Source organism: Grammomys surdaster, unplaced genomic scaffold (genome assembly GCF_004785775.1).
Source record: "Grammomys surdaster isolate TR1022 unplaced genomic scaffold, NIH_TR_1.0 264, whole genome shotgun sequence".
Lineage (NCBI taxonomy): Eukaryota > Metazoa > Chordata > Mammalia > Rodentia > Muridae > Grammomys > Grammomys surdaster.
In genome coordinates this window covers 2,329,875-2,350,649 of record NW_021604705.1, presented here as the reverse complement: position 1 = coordinate 2,350,649, position 20,775 = coordinate 2,329,875, and the positions used below count along the sequence as shown (strand labels likewise).

At 35.0% G+C, this 20,775-nt stretch overlaps 2 protein-coding genes across 3 annotated transcripts in view; one reads left to right on the top strand and one right to left on the bottom strand.

Annotated features, from left to right (window-relative positions):
- Abcb1 (ATP binding cassette subfamily B member 1) overlaps window positions 1–17,195 on the bottom strand; it is a 144,806-nt gene extending 127,611 nt beyond the window's left edge. The window contains exon 1 of the mRNA XM_028776061.1: window positions 17,181–17,195. The gene's annotated coding sequence lies outside the window, so the exon portion shown is untranslated. The remainder of the gene's footprint in view (window positions 1–17,180) is intronic.
- Window positions 1–20,775, top strand: part of Rundc3b (RUN domain containing 3B) — a 115,222-nt gene that overhangs the window by 32,949 nt on the left and 61,498 nt on the right. For both annotated transcript variants that reach the window (XM_028776063.1, XM_028776062.1), the window contains exons 3-4: window positions 6,004–6,137; window positions 15,010–15,095. In XM_028776063.1, the coding sequence (XP_028631896.1) occupies window positions 6,004–6,137; window positions 15,010–15,095 (220 nt within the window). The remainder of the gene's footprint in view (window positions 1–6,003; window positions 6,138–15,009; window positions 15,096–20,775) is intronic.

Genomic DNA, 20,775 nt, shown 5'->3' with positions numbered 1-20,775 from the left:
CTTCCATATATATATATATATATATATATGTATATATATATATATATACACATATATATATATGGCATCTAAATGAAGTCACCATATAATGAGGAGACAAGGTTCCCAACTAGATATCGTATGCCAACAAGGAAACCTCAAGTGCCAGAAATTGACTACATCCTGTTGAATCATTGGCAAAATCCAACTGAACCCTGCAAATGCCACAGGATATTGTCAAGGCTACTAGTTGTTCTTCATAACAATGTTAAGACCCTACTGCTGAAGACAACACTTATTTATATAATCAAACACAGAAAAGTCCAGCTATGTCTAACTAGAAGCTTCACCACTGCTAATATTCATGGTGCTGGAAGGTAGTCCGTATACTATGAGAGTAGAAAAGTAATCGTCAGTAGAAGCCACATATAATCCATATGGCCTTTAACAGGAAACTGCACAATACTGGCACAAATGTTATGGAAGTAACAAACCTCTCTTTGAATAGATTTAAGGCTTACTCCACAAGATGAATTGTCATTGCTAACGTGGTCAAGAACCTGAGACTAGATAGGCTATGACACTAAGAGAAACCTAATACTGTTATTTTGCCAAAGGAATATATTAGTAAAATGACTCTTAACGCAATACACTTATATCCATAAGGCCTTGTTCAACCCTTTTTTCGGTAGCTGGGAGTTAACACAGAGACCCACAATTAAACAATATGCAGAGAGTGAGAGACTTTGGAATAACCAGTTCTAATGAGATATCTTCATCAAACTGATCCTCTCAAGGTGTAGGGATCTATGCAGAAGAGGAAATAGAATGATAATAAGAGCCAAACGTGATGGATGATTCTAATGGAACAACGTGTTTCACATACAATAGGACTGATATACATATGAACTCACAGAGACTGTGGCAACGCTTGTTTTCATTATTTACAGGAGGAGAGCAGTTATACTAAAGATTTTAATATTATGTGAGAAGGTCCCAGAGAGTGTATTTCCTTATGTTCCCCCTACCTCTTCTTACTGAGGGCTATTGGTGAGAATTCAAAATCAACAGGAAAACCAATTAACTGATTCTCCTCCATCATTCAGACCCATGAGGCTAGAAGAAAAATGTGTGGTTGTGGCAGTCTCTGAACCTCTCTTTTTCCATCCTTAAAATAAAAATATTGTTAAAACTTGTCTACAGATAGCATGGAATCCAGTGGATTCTTGTTTGGTCTCTATGCCTCTGGTCACTTTTATTCAGTCTAGAATAAGATGGTTACTTATGACTAAAACAATATCTTCAAGTAAATATATATTTCAAATCAAACATTTTCCCATGACCTCTTATAGTGAAGTGAAAATAGTAACCATAGTCTGAGATTAATAGCTAGTGTACTAACAGTGTCATAAACTGACTCAGGAAGTGTCATCAGTTTATATGATAGATTGATTAAGCTTTTGGCATAAGTCTAGTTATGTTATAGGTTATTTTCCTTTAATGGTATCTCATGAAAATTGTTAATACGTTAGTAAGTTTTTGGTTCTACAAATAATAAAATATTTTATATCTCTATACTGAAAATTTTTCAGTATATATACATATATATATATGAATGGCTTAAACAATTATAATTGACATTATTTTAAGAGCAAGCATTCTGTTCTTATTTGCATTTTATTGTGGGTACATTTTATAGTTGTAGCTTGATGTAGCAGTTACTCTCAGATGTTTCCAATTTTAATGTTTGTTAAACTGTTATAATCTGAAGTAAGATAGATGTGGCACCACTCTGTCAACCTTCCTTTGATTTTTTATGAAATATTATTGTGTGTACTTGTTTTGTGCTTTAATAAAGGATCTAGTTGTTTGGAATTATGTCAGACAGTGTCCTATGGGGAATTTCAGTGTTTGTTCATAAGAAAAGAAAATGTCTTTTGTTTTGAGTATGATTTAAGAAATTTGGCCTTGGAGTTTTCCTGTAGAACTCTACTTGAGCTTTTTAAACAATTTGGCCAACATTTATAATACTTTCCAAAGTGGTCATTAAACACTATATGGACTGAGCAGGTTAATTTGAAAGACAGCAAGGAAGGTGGCTCTGTGGTGAGGTTTGAAGGGAGAAAAGGGACGGGGAAAATAATGTAACTGCATTATAATCTCAAAAACTAAAAAGATTACTTTAAAAAATTCATCTGGGAGGAAAAAGGCTTTTTAAAAAAATTGGAAGTTACAACAAATAAAATCTGTTCCATGGAGTAGGAGTTTAGCCAGTGTTGTTAAACTGATGAATGTGTTGATAATGGAATGCTATTTCCAACGTTCGGGAAAAACTGTGTAAACTATAACATGTTGAGGCAGAAATAGAACACTGCTCTTTCAAAACATATTTGTTTATAACTTGAAGAAATGTTAAACTTAAAAGTGTATATTTATTTTAAGGTTAAAAGGTTTTGAGCCAGATTGTTCAAACATAAGTTTTCTTAATCAGTTCTACAGATCTCAAGATGAAAAGTGAGAAACTCATTTAGGCTCTTGCTCAAGTTAGAGACTGTAAGTTGCTTGAGTTTGGAAAGAATGAAGGTAAAAATAAAAGGGAACACTTGCCCCAGCCTCCACAGTAGACAGACCACACTCAACCAGTTTAGTTTTCTTGCTAGAGGAGGGCTTATATTCATCTTAATTGGGTTAGTTTTATTTACCAGATAAAAGTAGTGTTTGTTTTCTCAAGATTATATGCACTTTCATATTTGGACTATTCAGTATAGAATTATAAACTTAATAGTATGTTTTTTAAGTACCTATGTGCTGTTGTTTTAATAAAGTTTTTTGCTAAGGTCTCAAGTGACTGGCTTATCTCCATTATGCTTGTGATGTCTTCTATCACTGAGCTGCATGGGAATATGGAACTGACTTACTGGGAGGGCTATATCAGCTCATAATCTTTCCTGATACATTGCATGAGTTGTCCAAAACTTTCAGTTAATGTTTTTTTTTTTTTTAAATAAAGAGGTCTTACACTAAGTTTTAAAATCAAGATGTTGTGAGTTCCAGACCACCCTGGTCTACAGAGCAAGTCGAGGATAGACAGAGCTATTGTACAGAGAAACTCGGTGTTAAAATGTAGGAGGAGCTAAAGTGGGAGGAGTAAGGAGAGGAAGAGGAGGAGTTGGGAGAGGAAGAGAAAAAAGGAAGAGGAGGAGCTAGAGAGGGCAGAGATGTAGGAGAATGGAGAACCACACAGGTGTGGAGAGCACTTGTGGGGAATAACTTATAGACTTATAATTAGGTTAGCTAATTGGGATACAACTCTCTTTGTATGGGCATCTTGTTATTAACCATTATCAAACATATAAAGCCTTTGATTAATCTATAAGAATTAGAGTCTCATTCTCTTACTGGGCCCGCATGGATGGCAGAATGGTCTGGGCAATGCCCTGCCTTGCGGAGACAGTGTGGAAGATTGGCAGAGCCATCTCTCACGTTGGCATCTAGTGGGTGGCAGGGCTGGTATTTCTGGCGGGCTGGTTCTAGCTGCAGCACACACGTGGCCTCAGGCCGAGAAACGTGGCGGCTAGGCAGGGCCACCACAGCTTAGATAGTCGGCTTGGCCAGTGGCCAAGTTTAAATAATTACTACAACATTAAAACACCACCACCACCAACAACAACAACAGAAAGTTTGATTTCTTTAATCTTGATTTTATTAGTTGTACATACTATGCTGTTATATTTATCAGAACTACAGTGGTAACAGTTGAATTATTATTTCTAACATCGTAAGTGCTATATAATAATATTTGAGGATATGCAAACTGAAGAATCCAAGAAACTGTATGAATTTTCTAGTCAGAAATGAGTTTACTTTTTAAACTGTCCGTTTGGTAGCCATGGTTGAGAGTTACTCAAATATCTTAGACATTGAACTTCAAATAGCAATTCATAAGAAAACACCTGGAGAGAATCATCACTGTGGAAGGGAAGAGCTCAGGCAAATACCTAGATCCAAATAAAGAAGCATGTATTTAAAAAGTAAAAGCCAATGTTTCGATAGTAAGATTAAAGAACTTCTCTGGGTAAGATAAATCTTTCCAGACAACCAAAATGTAAAGATGTTTCTCATATTCCACTTAAAAATACTAAGTATATATATTCATAAGCATGCAAACAGCACTAAACAGACTCAGTGAGTTGTATTTATATTATGCATTTATAAATATATTTGTGTGTGTGTAACTAATAAAAGAAAAGGAAGCTCTCAATTTGAGGAATGGGGGCATAGAAGGAGTTGGAGGGAGAAAGTAAAGTGGAGAAGTAATGCAATTATATTTCAATTAAGTTTTTAAAACGAACATACATTTAAAAATATTAAGCACACGAGGCTCATATGTACCTGCTACTCCGAGTGCTACTTAGAATTATTAATAGTGACATAAGACACACCAAGTGACATGTCTTTTCATGCACAGACATGTAATTATCCAAATATACAGGATGAGGCTAAATAGACCTTTACCTTACTCAGCCAGCACTGGAGAAGCTTCCTCCCGCAGATGATAGGGACAGATACAGAGGCCCACAGCCAGCCATTATGCAGAGAGTCAGAGAAATCTGGAGTACTCAGACCTAAGTGGGATATATAATCAATTTCTCCACTCAAGGCTCAGGAAACCTTGTACGAAAAAAGGTAGAAAGAGTGTAAGAGCCAAAGGGGATGGAGGACACTAAGAAAATATCCCATTAAGACAGCATGATCAAAGCACACATGAGCTCACAGAGTCTGAGGTGGCATGCACAGGGCCTGCATGGGTCTGTACCAGGTCCTTTACGTCTATTTTACAGCTTCCAGTTTAGTGTTTTTATGGAGTCCCTGAGTATATGAATGAGTGGTCTCTGGTTCTTGGCCCTTCTGTTGAGCTCTTTTCCTTCCGTTTGTCTGTTTAGTCCAATTCCAGTGTGTTAGTTTTTGTTTTATCTTATTATATTTTATTTTACTATTATCCCTTAGAAACCTGTTTGTTTTCTAATGAGAGACAGAAAGGGGGTGGATCTCAATGGGAGTAAAGCTGGAGAGGATCTAAGCGGAGACGGAGGGAAAACCCTAATCAGGATATATTATATGAGAAAAAATCATTTTCAATAAAAGAGAAAATATAAGGGGACATGGTTAAATGAAAAAAATAAAGAAATAAAGAAAATAAAACCACCATAGAAAAGGAGGATGGTATATGCCTGAGTTTTCACAGGTTAGTGACTAAATGACAGCAGATAAATGACAGAGGTGAGTTCTATAGGTAGAGATTGGGTGGGAAATCTGCAGTGAATGTGGAATGTTAATTGATTTTTATTTTCTTATAGGGTCAATTACCAACTGTCTCAAGATTTGAAATATAATCTTATAGAGAGGAATAAAAGATTTGTTTTGATGTATTTTCTATTCAAAGTAGAAAAAGCCTTTAGAATCCAACTGTACACACATAATGTCTAGCTTGAACAGGGTGCTTCTTAAAAGGAAGATTGTAGTGAGTAGCTTCTTATTTTCCTAGTGTTCAAGATGCAACAGTGATGATTCAACAAACAGTATTAGAAAATAAGTATACACAATGAAATAAATATTATTAAAACCTCTAAGAGATGTCAACTTTGTAAGGTTAATGTGTAAATTTCAACAACAACAATGCTACCCTGTGTCCAGGAAGTGCAGGGAAAGCTTCCTGTGCTCTAGTGAAAAACATTAGACAATAGATATTTTTAGTGTCCACTTCCTTTTCATTTCATGTGAATACTACAATTTAGAATGACTGTATTGTCATTGCAGAATGACTGTATGACAACATTGTCAATGTTGGTATTCAAAAGTAACACTAGTGAATTTAGAATGGGATGAAGTTTAGCATTTTTCAATACTTTGATAAGTCCTTTCCTTACTAGTACACTGTATTTTTTGTTCAGAATTTACTGTTCTTGTGTTTTGAATTTTCTAGACTAGTTTTATTAATCCTGTGTTACAATTTATCTCCTGAAGGTCAAGTAACCTGGTTTGGCTATGAAAGCCCTCGTAGCTTCTGGGATTACATCAGAGTGGCTTGCCGGAAAGTTTCACAAAACTGTATCTGTAGTATTGAAAATATGGAAAATGTCAGTTCCTCCAGAGCTAAGGTAAGACTTGATAATATGAAATATGTCTAATCTAATTAGAAGGTATTTTATCTGAACTGAAAATATTTGAACTCTGTATTGAAAAAAAGTTTTGTTGAGGTGTTGTTGTTGTTGTTGTTGTTGTTGGAATTTGCACATTACCCAAGTTGTTGACATCCTTTAGAGGTTTTTTCTTTTCTTTTATATTATTGTATGTACTTATTTTCTAATACTCTTTGTTGAATGATCACTGTTGCATCTTCAATAGCAGAAAGATAAGAACCTACTCACTGCAGTCTTCCTTTTAAGAAGTACTTAAAATATACCCTGTTCAAGCTGAGCATGAGAGTTCACACCTGTAATCCCAGTACTCATGGAGCAGAGGCAGGTGAATCTCTGACTTCAAGGCCAGCCTGGTTGACAGGGTGAAGTCCAGGAATCCTGGGGATCTTCAAAGGCCTTTCTTTGAGGGTCTGTGATCTCCAAACCAACACACTGTGTGTTCCTTTTCTTTTCGCTGTGTTAACATTTACACTACTAATGCACAGACAATGGTGGCTTGGCCTGCACAAATGAATGAAGTGGCATCAAATGACACAAGTAGCCACTGAGTACTTTCCTACCATGTAGTTTATATTAAAAAGGCAGTTTATTTAGAATGTCTGTTGGAGGCATTTTAATCTAGTCAGTTTAATCTTTGACTAGGTATTCACTAGACAACTGGGTATGAAAATGTACAAAATGACTGGGCAAGATTATGTATGCCTGTACTCTCAGACTAGGGACCGAGGCAAGAGGGAAGACTGAGGGTTTGAAGCCAGCTTGGGAGACTTAGTGAGTTCCAGCCAGCCTAGATTTTATAGTAAGTTATATCAGAAAATACTTTTGTAACACATTGAATTGCTATGGTTACTTCAGTAAAGACACTTGTATAATTGTCCGTATTGTGAGGTGACCTAAGCACTTTTTGTGTGCTACTATTTTTATTGCAAAGTTACAAAATGTAATTTAGGATTAAGAGAGAGAGGGCGGGAGGGAGGGAGGGTTTTTTTTTTTTTTTTTTCGGGCCGGCGGCTGGGGCGGGCAGAGAGAGAGAGAGAGAGAGAGAGAGAGAGAGAACAGGCTTCATTTAAGGGCTTACCACATTAGCATGAGGACCTGAGCTCTCATTCTTTCTCTCGTGTGTGCGTGTGAGCGCGCGCACATACACACACACACACACACACACACACAATATTATTTCTTTTCAGATTTAGACATTTGGCAGACATTTTTATGAAAGAAATAACCTTTCTTCCTGAAGAATAGGCATAATGAAACAACTGACAATATTTGTTGCTAATGATCAAGCTCTTAAGCAAAAATTAAACTTTTGGAAAACTTGCATTTACTGCTTTAAGCTTCATAAGAGCTTTTCTGATAGCATCTATATAATCAGGAAATATATTTTTAAATTGTTTTGTATAATTTAGTATTTGAAAGACCTGCCTAACTTATATTTTCCAAATGTCCAATTCATAGGCGTACACAATACAGGCATGAATATATGATTAATTCAAAGTTTAAGATAAGCCTATGAATTTAATGCAATAATCTATTAAAAGTTGATTGTTTTAGTTACCTATCCACATTGCATCAACTTTTTAAAATTATCATTTGATGAAGATATATGTATATGTGTGTGTGTGTGTGTGTGTATCTGTGTGTGTTGTCTGTCTGTGTCTCTGTATGTGTGTGTCTGTGTGTGTCTATGTGTATGGCACTTGCTGCATTCAAATGTACAGATTTGCATATTTGTGCATGCACATTGGGTGTCTTCTTTCATCACTTTTTACCGTATTGTCTAAACTGGACAGTTGGTGTTTGGCTGAGCTTGCTGGTTGACTAGCTGGAGAATCTCTGACCTGACTAACTACTCCACTACCCCTGGAATGCTAACAACGGCCTGTGCAACCATGATGAGTTATTTTTTTTTCCTTTTTGGTTTTTTCGAGACAGGGTTTCTCTGTGTAGCCCTGGCTGTCCTGGAACTCACTCTGTAGACCAGGCTGGCCTCGAACTCAGAAATCCGCCTGCCTCTTCTTCCCAAGTGCTGGGATTAAAGGCATGCGCCACCACCGGCTGGCCATGCTGAGTTTTATGTGGCTTAGGCTCATGCTTGCAGGACAGGTACACTAACTCATTGAGCCATCGAACTTTCCCCACTTACTGAGTTAGAACGTTAGGTACAGTAAATATTAATAGATATAATCTACCTAAAAGCTCTCTTAGGGTCTTCCATAATTTTTAAAATTTGTAAAAAAATAAAAATAAGAAACCTTTTTAAAAGATCTGAGATGCAGACATATGTTAGCCTTAATTTAGAAAATGTTTTATGTTTCATTGGGCTGTCATAAGTAGAAAAATAAATATTTACAGTTTGAAGACCAAGTCATGACATAGTTCATTATTTTAGAATTTTAAAATTGAAACTGCAAAAAAAAAAAAAAAGAAAGAAACTGCACCTTAGTTGAGTTTGTATCAGCTTTGTTTCCATGCTTTCCTTATGACTTAGGAATAATATATCAATTTCTTTAGGCTAAAAGATTAGTTGTATTTTTTGATGAAGCAAACAATTGTGGCACATATTTTTTTTCAACTTCTTTAGGTATTTTTGCTGCCTGCTTGGTATTGCACTCTGATAGCTCCTACTAAAATACTAAAGACTTCTTTCTACCCCCTCATTTTTATTGTAAATAAATTTTTTCATATAATACATTCTGTTACATTCAATATAGTTTTCCCCACCCCTAGTCCTCCGAGTTCCTCACCTCATCCTCTCCCATCTGGATCCACACCCTTTTGTCTGCACTTAGAAAACAAACAGGCATCTAAGGAATAATAATAAAATAAAATAAGATAAAGCAAAATGAGCAATTTGGAGGAGGACAAAACAAACATTAAAAAGACACAAGAAACACGTGGAAATGCAGAGACACAACATTCGCACACACAGAAATCCCTTAACTCAGAACTGGAGGTCATAGTATATACACAAAAGTCTTTGGCTTCTCACTTTGTTATGAGAAAAATGTATTTTAGAATCAGTCATTACCATAAAGAAGATCTATAAAGATAATCAAAACCTTTCAAACACATCAGTTTTCCAGAGTTACTTTCCTCCAAGTCTTATGATATCTGAGTTTAAAAACCAACAGTGTGGGATCCAATCAGAGTCACCTAAATGCACTTATATGAAGGGAAAAAATCCAAAATGAGCCCAGTTTTTCATTTGGTAGAAGAAATAATAATATTGTCATCACCAAGGTCCTTCTTGTAATTTGTTAAGGTGTGTATTCAGTAGTCTCCTAGTACCAGATGCCAGGGACCCAAGAGGTTCCCAGGACCCAACAGGGATGACATTAGCTGAAATACCCAACAAAGAAGAGAGAGAATCTGTAGAGACTGTATCAAGTGGATATAGGCATGGTCCCAGTGAGGGATGGGGCCACCCAACCATCTCAAAAATATTAATCCAGAATCTTGTGAAACATTAGGTTTCCCCAGTGTCTGGAATAAGGTCGAGAGCCAAAATGTGAAAATGCTTGTAGCCTCTGCAAGCTAAAAGTGGATGCTGCCAAGAACTCTGAAGACAAAAAAGGGTGCATCAGTTGCCAACCTGCAAGAGCATCACTTAACTGCTGCCATGAACTTGGATGTAGATTTTTTTTCCCCAGTGGCCTGCACCTTGTGTGGCCCTAAACAGAAAGATGCTGGTGTTGCCCATTCAGACTTCTGAATAGTAAAGGTGCTGAGTCAGTGTGTTCTTAAGCCTCTACATTTGCAATTTACTGAATAGCAATAGAAAACTAATACAACTTCCCATAATAAAGTCTACCCCACCTAGTTGTATATATACAGAGCTTATTGCCTTTCTTTCTCTATCCCAGCAGGATGCTGTATGCAATTGCTGCACATAGAGAGTAATGTTTAGTAAGTCTATCATGAAAGTTGAATGAAAATATTCACAAATTTTCAATATTTAATTGCACAGATTAAGTCATTCCTAGAAGCCAGTGATTTTGTACTTGAAGTGCTTCCTGAATCTGGCCTAGCTCTTTTTTTACTGGATGATGAAATCCCCAAATTTTAATGAAGAAAACAGATTTTAAGGCAGAAATACATAATCATAGTGGAAGCACACAGAATCATAGAGATGGAAAATAAATTTGTGTTTAAGTCATGAAAGATTATTGGATAGATCATTTATATTGGTCTTGACTCAATGACATGTGCATAGTGACAGGACTATCCACCTCTAGTATCTTTCTGTTGGCCATTCTTATTTGAGAAATTGTTCAAGAGAAATCACATGGATGAATGGTCCTATAAAGAGTTTAGCTTGGTAGCAAAGTATTTGAGAACCTAAAAATGGAAAACTAACTTTCTAGTTTTCAAATATAAAATAAGAAACATGAGTATAACAAGTTTTGTAAACCCCTTTAATAAAGGCTGGAATAATAAGTATGTAACTGGCTTGTCCTCAGAATGCAGAAAATAACTGAGAAAACAACAAACATGCACTTCAATACAAAAATTACTCTTAATAATGTGCCTTATTTAAAGAGAAGGGCTTTATGACCACAGGGGCCATTATGCAGCCATGAAATCAGAAAGCACTGGAAAAGACAGCATCAGACTATAGGCAGGATGACGGGGCCTTGAAGTAAAAGAGCCTTTCCTTCATATCCCAAGAGGTGCTACACTAGGAGAGATAGCCACCATGAGCATTCTGGAGGGTGGTGTTCTGATACTTAAAGGGTTTGAGGATGAGCAGGCTTCAGACCATATTATCTAGACTGGCCTGACCTACGTCCCAATGGACATGTACTAGGTAGAACCATAGTCTTTTACCTTGCAGCTACAAGGGTAAATGGCTGTAAAGCCATAGAACAACATGCTTGCTTATCAGCTCTGTATGTCAGAGTGAGAAGGGGAGGGGAATATGGGGTCATGTCATGAATCCTGGGAGAGGGGGAACACTTAGTCTGTGAGCTAGGATTAAGCAGCAGGTAAAACAGCAGGCTAAATGTTTTCATTTTATTTTGTAGAAATAAGAGGTTAAAGTTCTGGAAAAAACTAGGTAGGATGTTCTGTAAACACTCCAGACTTTCATTTGAGGCCAGAAAGTTTTCATACTGAGGGTAAAGACAGTTCAGAAAGATCAACAAAAATAAAAAAGGCCTAAAAGTGTTGATCTTCTACATACCTCTAAGGGAAAAAAAATCAACTGTGGGGAAAGGAAGCCTCCTTGTGCTATGAGTTATTGTTAACAATATCCGTTATTCAATCAAATCAAGCATATCAAGAAAGAACATCAAGCTAGGTGTGGTAGTACATGCCTGTAATCTTAACACTCAGGAAGCTGAAGAAAGAGGGGCCTAAGTTCAGGGCCAGTTTGGGGTACATGGAAAAACTGTCTCAAATTTCATAGTTTCCAAAAAGAGAAGAAAAATTGACTGATAGCAAGAAAACCTACAAAAGAAACAGAACTATGGATGATAAATACAATAAACTCTTAAGTAGTTACAGTGGTTTAAAAATAGGAGCAAAGATGAGTATTAGGAAACTGGACATTTTAAAAAAGCTAGCTATAAAATAGAATTTTCATCAAATACACATAGGACTTATACAGACATTAACTGTTTGCTGAGCCATAATTGATCTCAGTGACCTCCAAAGGATCACGTAACGTAGGTTCTCTAACCACAGTGGAAGTAAGCTGGATGCAATAATGACAAAACAGCAAGACCCTTTATGGGTGACATTTTGAAGGACCTCTAAGTATCTCTTAGGTAAATGAGGAAATCATAATCAAAATTGAAACATATTTGAAAAATGACAATGAAAATGTAATATATAAAAAACTCGCTTTAAGGAAATACACTTATGTAAGCTTTTGTGTATGTTTGAATAACAATAAGTGATAAAAATTCATTGTCAAAGAATTCATTTAAGAAGCCACCACATAAATAGTAACTGCAAGTAGAAGGAAAGAAAGAATAAAGACCAACACTTCAATTACAGTGAATCAAATTTATTCTAAAATTGCATACTAAAAGTTATGGGTCATTGTAATTAATAGATTTCAATACACCTCTCCAAGAAGTAAAACAGATTGTAAAATATCAGGAATGAAGACAACACCTATATAAGCCATAGACCACAGATTCTCAACCTGTGGGTCAAGGCCCCTATAGGATGGATATCCTGCATGTCAGATATTTACGTTATGGTTTGTGACTGTAGCAAAATTGCAGATATAAAGCAGTAGTGAAATAAATTTTGTGGTTAGGAATCACCATAACATGAAGAACTGTATTACAGTGTTGCAGCATTAGGTAGATTGAGAACCACTGCTGTAGATGGTAAATATTCTGCAAAGATTTCATTATCACACTGATAAATTTGCAAAAATGATAGAAGTGGGAAAATTCTTTGAAAAATAATCCCTGGGAGTTAGCTGCAGTTCTCTATGATGTTATGTTAGCAAGAGATAAAGTTGGGACAGGATCTGGACTTCAAACAAGTGTTAGTGCATGTGTGAAGGCTCTTTTAATCGTCTAGTTCTTTCTTTTAAGTGATGATATCTCATTCTTTGGACAAGAAAGAAGAATTTATAGATTAGTCTGTTTGATGATGAAAGTATTTTTCCTATACTAATGGCATATTGTTTTGTTTCATCGTATAGTAAAATAGGGATAATATTGTATCCCTAACTCATACAATTATTAGGAGAACTATTTTAATATACACAAAAGTCTTTGAATAGAGTCTAGAGCATAATAATTTTGTTCTTAAAACTATTGTCAATGTTCGTGATTTTTTTTAAAGTCTTCATGATTCACCATTGCCAAGTAATAAAGTATAAATTCCTTAATACCGTCAGGTTTTCTATATTGTGGTGGCCAACAGTCTTCATAAGTCTTGTTTGTTTTTCTACTCTAGTAAAAGTTTTTTTATTAAAAGAAAATAAATCATTAAAATTATCATAATTTGTTACCACAACAGAGGGTTCCACACACATGCAAGGGCAGGAAACTAAGTGCAGCCCAGCTCTGTGGGGATTGGAATTAATAAATCCGGAAGCAGGACTTTGCCCACATCTCTTATCTAGCACAGCACAGTCTCCTGTGCCTAACTTTCTCTGGAAAGCACCTTCCTTTGCTTCTATACTTGTGACAGTGTAGACTTTTGATTTTACAACCCACTACTAGTTGATGTGTTGAACTAAATTTGTAGTGAGAATCCTGGGACTGTGAGGAGGCTCACAGCTTGCCTTTTCCTTCCTCTGTTTCAAACAGCCCCACCTCCTGTGGGTTCCTCCAGGCTTACTCAAAAGGAACAATGGGGTGAGTGCAGAGAGCGGAAAGTCAGTGTAGTGGGGAGGGAAGAAGATTGGCGTGCAGCTATATCCCCATCCCTGTTGTTCATTTTCTTCCCAGCAACATTGCTGTTCCAGCCTGGCTATTTTGATCACTACCTAAAATCATTATATCTGTGGACATTTTCATGCTTTTGTCCAAACATGTGGTTGAGCATAATATATATTGATTAGGCACCTTTATTCCAGTTGCCATTCTAATGCTTCGGTTTTCTGTGTTATTCAGTTTCATAGTTTTTGCTGGTGAATTGGGAAGAACTAGGTAGAAATGAAAGTAAATGTATTTTACATTCTTTCTACAGATATCATTCCTTATATTCTTTCAGTCTAAATAGGCTATAAAAAGAACTGAGGAGGTATCCCCAGTGAAGTAAAGTGCTTTCTTCACAGGTTTGATGACCTGAGTTCAAATCTCCAGCACCCACATAAAAATCCTGGTGTAGTGGCTCTGGTTTATAATTTCAGGTCAGAGGCATGGGAAATTAGATAAGAGACAGGTGGGTCTCAAGTGCTTGCTGTCCAGTCAATCTAGCCAAAATAACCAAATGACTTCCAGGTTGGATGAGAGAGACCTTGTCTCAAAAAATGTCAGGGGAGGGGGATACAAAGCAATAAATAGACTAAGGCAAGTCTATTAATAAATAAATCCACAGGCAAGTGCAAACACACACACACACCCTCTATAGGGAATATTTTGGAATATTAAGAAGGACTAACTAATATCTACTACTAAAAAGTGTTGATACTGTCTAGTATTGTTTAAAGATCTACAAGTCAGAATTGCTTGTCTGTGATTCTGTGCTGAAATATGCTGATACCTGAGTTGAAGGTTTTCTTTTAAGGGAGTGCGGTAAAACTAGAACCTGGATTGTGCTAAACAAGTGTTGTATCACCGAGCTACACCCTCAGTCCCTGGCCTCTTGTTGTTGTTGTTGTTTTCTATTTTAAATCTTTGGTAGTATGTTTTAAATTTGGGGGAAGGAGCTCCAAATTTAATAACTCATGACTTGGGTTTATGATTGATCATACATTATAATTTACTGTCTGTATAAAAACTTCCTCTTGGGATATGAGTAGAATATTTTTTCCGACAAGGATTGCTGAAGTAAGTACTAAAAGAATCTGTTTTATGTGTTTTATAAGAGGATTCATTTTAACTAGCATGCTGCCTTTGGATATTAAAGTATAATTTTATATATGTACTATATGATTCAAAGTATATCTCTAACTTGGGTTAGAGTACCTAGCTGTAATTTGATATGTCATATATCTGCTGAAAGATAAAAGATAATTTATCTATAAAATATAAAATTTAATATAACCAAAATATCCTATTTTGTCTTCTTAGATGTTTTCCTGATTATTCTTTGTTTTGAATTATTTATTCCTTATTGTTATTATGCAGATATTTGACAGTATATAGAAAATATTTTTTAAGGTTCTTATTTGATCCTTTCTTGTTCCTCTTAGGGTAGAGCCTGGATCAGAGTAGCACTCATGGAAAAACATTTGTCTGAATACATCTCTACAGCTTTGAGAGACTTCAAAACAACAAGGTTTAAAGTCCTTTCAATTTTTCTAATATTATGATTTGAAAATCAGAATAAAGAGGTAGTCTGAAGTTCTCAACTTTCAAATCATCTGCTTTTATTTCTCAGATAAATCTACTGTCTTCTTAGAAAAGTGTAATTTGTCACCTGACTATACATTTGACTTACTGATTGGTGTAAAGGTATGCATAGTACCACCTCGAATGTCTTTTCATTGCGTCATTCTGAGTATCAATCGGTCAGTGATTTGAGCTTCATCCCCCCCCCCATTCACTTTCCTCTGATAAATTTGAAGGAAGTTCTAAGTATGAAATTCTTAGACATCTGGTCTCTTTCCCCAATGTAGTGCTTCCTCATTTCTCTGCTTGAGACGACTATAAGTAGATCACTTATTTCTTTCATTCATGTACAGAATTAATAATGACGTTGTTGTCTTTTCAGTGAACTCTTTGTAGATATTATTTTTCTAAGGGATAGATTTAAGGGATGACCTACTGTTTGGTCTGTAAAAATGAAGACCTTATTGCTTTTTAATTGGTGATGAAAAGGTTCCTGCTACACAGCAGTCGTTTAAATATTTAGTTCTTGTCTGGTGACCTACATTTGTTGTTGTTGTTGTTGATGTTTCTTCTATGTCAGAAGTACTTGTAAATGAAAGCATTTAATAATCTTATTATCTTAGAAATATACTCTATAGTGTCACTGGCACAAGACACTATATAGGATAAAATTGAATAAGATCATATAAAATCCAAATTTAGTTGTTTAGTTGCCATTTCGCATTTCAGGTACTTCATTCATGGCAAGTTGTAGAGCATTTCCCTTCTCACAGGAAGGCTGACTTGGTGCTTCTAAATGACTTTCCTTATTTTACATCATTCTTATTTCTGAAATAAGAATTCTGTAAATAAATAAGATTCTGTAAATCAGTTTTGATAAAGATTAAGAATAAAGAACTCATGAATCTGGAACCTCAATTTCCATGTCCTGGCGGATCTTACACCATGTCCTGATGGATCTAACACTCAAGATTTTAATAAAACCTTGACATGGGTTATGACATTCTTTTAGCCAGCCAACTGGTACAGATATTTACGGAGAATTTTTCAACTCTGTAGATAATAAATAAAACAGCAAGCCTTTAATATGAGAGATACAAAAATATTATGATAATAAATTTAATCAGGAAAAGACTTCTAACTAGAAAAGTGTTTTAATAAAATAAACATAATATTTATTTATTGAGATTTTTTAGCAACTTGATACTTTTGGCATATATCTAAAGATGGATAGTGAGATGATGATAAACTCTTAGACTTTTAAAATGAACCTGACAAAATGAAATTTTATCATCACAGGAAAACAAACTTAATTATAAAAAGAAATATTGAGGGTACAAATGCTTTATAAATAAAAGTAGAGCACAGTATCAGAATCTAGTATGCAAAACTAAATTAAAACTAAGCTTATATAATAATTACCTCTTATATAATTACATTTCATCTTTTCTAAGAAAGCATCTCAAGTTATTAGTCCCATGTTTTAGTTGAAATGATTGGGTATGTTAGACTTGATTTTTGAATAGATTGTTTTTGGAACAATAGTTTAAAAATTGAAAGGAAACATTTGAGCTTTGTCTTACATCTAGCCATACCCTGATGAAATGGGAAATGATTCAGTTCTAAATGCAAAAGTTTTTGAAGTAAAAAGGTCTTGTAATACTATACAAACATGTTCTTTTCAAAACACCAATGTAGCTTACTGCATATTATATGCATGCATATATGTATGTTTACATAAACATATCTGCCCTAACAAAGGTTCTTAAATGTGAATACAGTGGCTTCATGATTTACAAGGAGGAAAGTGAGCACAAAGATATTTCAGAATTTTCTTCCTAGATTGTGACTAACAAATAGGAAAAGCCAGAACATTTTTAACTACTTAATTTTGTTAATTTGACTGAAATAAATTCAAATAACTTCTTAATTATAAGTAATTTGAATGTAAATCTCTGGCTAAAGAAACACATTTGGAAGAGTAAATTTGTAAAATATAAGAATAGTCATGGAGAGAATAGTCGCACATTACCTTTTATCTGAATGCTTCTAGATGTAAGCCCTTAAAGAAATGATTCCTTTAACAATCTTGAGAGTATCTGAATCAAGTGGATTTCTTCTCGTTCTGTCTGACTTCACAGACAAAGAGAAATGCTAGTCTTTAAAATAGCATCTGCGTGTTTACCCCAGTTCAAGGGGAGGAGCTAAGGGAGGCAACTTTGAAGCACTGATCTGAGTATCCAAGGATGGAGGAAGGGTGGAGGAAGGGTGGGGAACTGAAGTACAAATTCTTGGAGTACATAACTGCCTTCAAAGTATTAAAGAATTTCATGTGAACTTCTTGCTGAAGTGAAAAGTATCTTGAGGAGCAACTGGAAAAGAAAAAGAATAAAAACTTAGAATGTTTTGGGTGTTAACTGGAGACAACCTGAATTGGGAAGTGATAGACTATAATCTAAGTTTTTTTTTTAAGGTGTAAAATTACTTTGATAGCATTCTGGGGAAAATCTCAAATGAAAAGTGAATTTAAAACTGAATTGGTTTGTTTAAACTTTAATTTCTGTCCATCCACAGACTTAAGAATTAGTTAGAAACATTAATCCAAATTTTATACATGTGATGTTTGAAACAATATTGAAAATATTTTGGTGAACATTTAAAGTAATAAATACTGGCAATAATATATTTGGAAAGTAGAAAGATAAAATTAGCTTAAATTTAGCTGCTTCAGTATTTAATTTTAAATTATAAATTATGTAATAAAGAAATGTCAGTTTTTACAATATTTTGGTATAAAGGAAGGAATAAAGTATAAAGTAACTTTTACATTCCTGAGCTATCACTAAACATGAAGCTTTCAATTTTAGAAAAGTATCTAGAATAGTAATAAATTGCTAAATCTTTTAAGAACCAAGAGTTTTAGAATCTATAAATATGCTAAATGTTTACATTAAAATTATCCTTTGATATATATGAATTTGCTTTCTATGATTTCTGTTACTCATTGACTGGGAAATTCCAGAAGTAATTCATGCATTTTATACAACTGTTGTTACAGGCTGTTGCTAATACCTGCCTTAATCTGTTGTTACTGTTAATCTCTTCATATGACTTATTTATGTTAAACTTTATGATAGTATGAATATATAGGAGAAGCATAGCATGGCAGTTGCTTCTGAGCTTATGACAGGCTTATGTCTGGAGAATATCATAGCATGTTGAAAGCATTATAAGTCAAAACCATATTTAGTACACCAACTGCAGGTATCAGAGCTTAGCCTATTGCAATTTAATATTCTCAAAACTTTTATGAAAGCCCATGGTTGGGAAAGGACAGCAGCAAGTCTGTTTTTATATATAGTAATCATGTGACAGAATGGTTAACTGGAAGCTACAGCTCACTGCCGTTGCCCTGATCCTACTGTGGGGAAGATAAAAATGCAAATCTGAAGCACAATTGCTGTTGAATGACTACGATTTTCTTAATACATTTAGGTCAAAAATTGGAAGCTGAACTTATTTATTGACTATATGTATAGATCTTGATATTCTTTACAGTTTCAGATATTCAGTGGGTATGTTGAGATGTTCTTCATTGATGAGGAAAGCTTCTTATTAAGATGAAAAAATAAACTTATTAAAATTTGCTTTTGGATTGTCCTACCTCATGACATAAAAACTCCAAGTACATCCAATTTAAATACAAAATTATTGAAAGAAAATATAGGTTTAGCTCTTTGATATTTCCTTGACATGATATCCTATGTACAAAAATCAAAAGAAAAATAGATAAATTGGACATCAATATTTATAACTTGATACTTCAATAGACACCATCAAGAAAATAAACAAGAACACAGAATAGGAAAAAAATTAAAAATCACATATCAGATAAAGAACATATACCTAGAATGTATATAGAAATAACTTTTACCATTTGTTAGTAAAAATGAGCAAACTTTTTCTCTGACAAAGGTATATTGTTCATAAATAGCAAAGTAAAGCCTTAATGGTTAATTTTCATTGTTAGCTTGACAGAATTTGGAACTCTAGGTATATCTTTAAGATGGGATTTCTAGACACATTTAACCATGGAGAGATGATCCACCGTGAATGTAGGTGACAGCATGCCATCTGTGGTGTCCCAAGCTGAATAAAAAGAGGAGAAATCCAGCTGAGTATTTCCGTCTATGTTTCTGGGTCTGCTAGAACATGAGGACAGCCTTAGGTTCCCACGGCACTGAACTCTACCATGCCTTTCCCTCCATGATGGGTTACACCCTCAAATGGGAGTCAAATTAAACACCTTCTCTCTTAAACTACTTTTTATCAGATATTCAGTTGTAGCAGTAAGAAAGTAATCAATGAAAAGCTCAGCATCATTAGCTACCAATAAATGAAAATCAGAAACATTATAAAATACTATTCATATGAAATGAGATGTGTATGTACAAAAGATTACATGAAAGCAAATGTTGATGAGAACTTGGAAAATTTGGATCCCCAATGCATTGCTTGTTTGAAAAGTAAAACACCATAGCCACTTTGAAAACAGTCTGCAGTTGCTCAAAAAATTTTAATGTGACATTATCATAAGACCTGTCATATGACATTCAGGGGTGGATTGTGTGGATATTTGTTATACCTGTATATCAATGTATGTATATAAAATTGATACCATAGTAATGTCCATCTATTTATAGCAGCATTATTCATAATAACCCCAAAACAAAACAACCCAAATCCCCATTGGATAAAGAGACAAAATGTATCCTTTCATTCACCTTTAAAAATGATTGGAGTAGTGCTGACATTACGTATGTTGGCAACATGCAAATCCTCAGCTAAATCTTGGTAACATCCAAAGCCAAAGAAGCCCTTTCCAGAAGGCCAGATAGTATAAAAGTTCAGTAATTGAAATGTCCAGGATAGCAAAATAAGTACATAGGAATGGGAATAAAGTTCGTGATAGACTGGGATTGGGAGAGTCCTTGGCAGAGGAGTTGGAAGGAAATGATAGGTCATCGGTAACAACAGATGCTGTGTTAGATTTTTGTCAAGTTGTAAGCCAAATAAAGCCTTTCCTCTCAATGCTGCTCTTGTCATGGTGTTCATAACAACAGCTGAAATCAGACTACGACAGCTACCGTGATAGATGATCTTCATTGTCAATTTCACTGGTTTTGTAATCACCATGGAAACACACTTCTAAATGTGTCTATGAGGATGTTTTCAGAAAACTTTATCTGGGAGCATAGATACGTGCTAAATGTAAGTAGCACCATCCTATGAGCTGGAGCCCTGGAGTGACTAAGAAGGACAGATAGCAGTACACCAGCATCCATATCTCTCTGCTTTCTGAATGTGGATGCCATGTGACCTCACATTCCCACCACCATACCTTCTCCACAGTGACAGACTATATCACCAAGTCATAAGTCCAAATAAACCTTTTTTTCCCTTAAATTACTTGTCAGGTACTTGGTCACAGCAAAGAAAAACTAACCAATACAGGTCTATTATTTCCTGTGGTAAAGTATGAAAATGTGTTATAAAAAAATGGAGCTACTATTGTAAACAGACAGCTTTCATGGAAATTTACCAGCCTGAGTAGTCATAGACCTTGT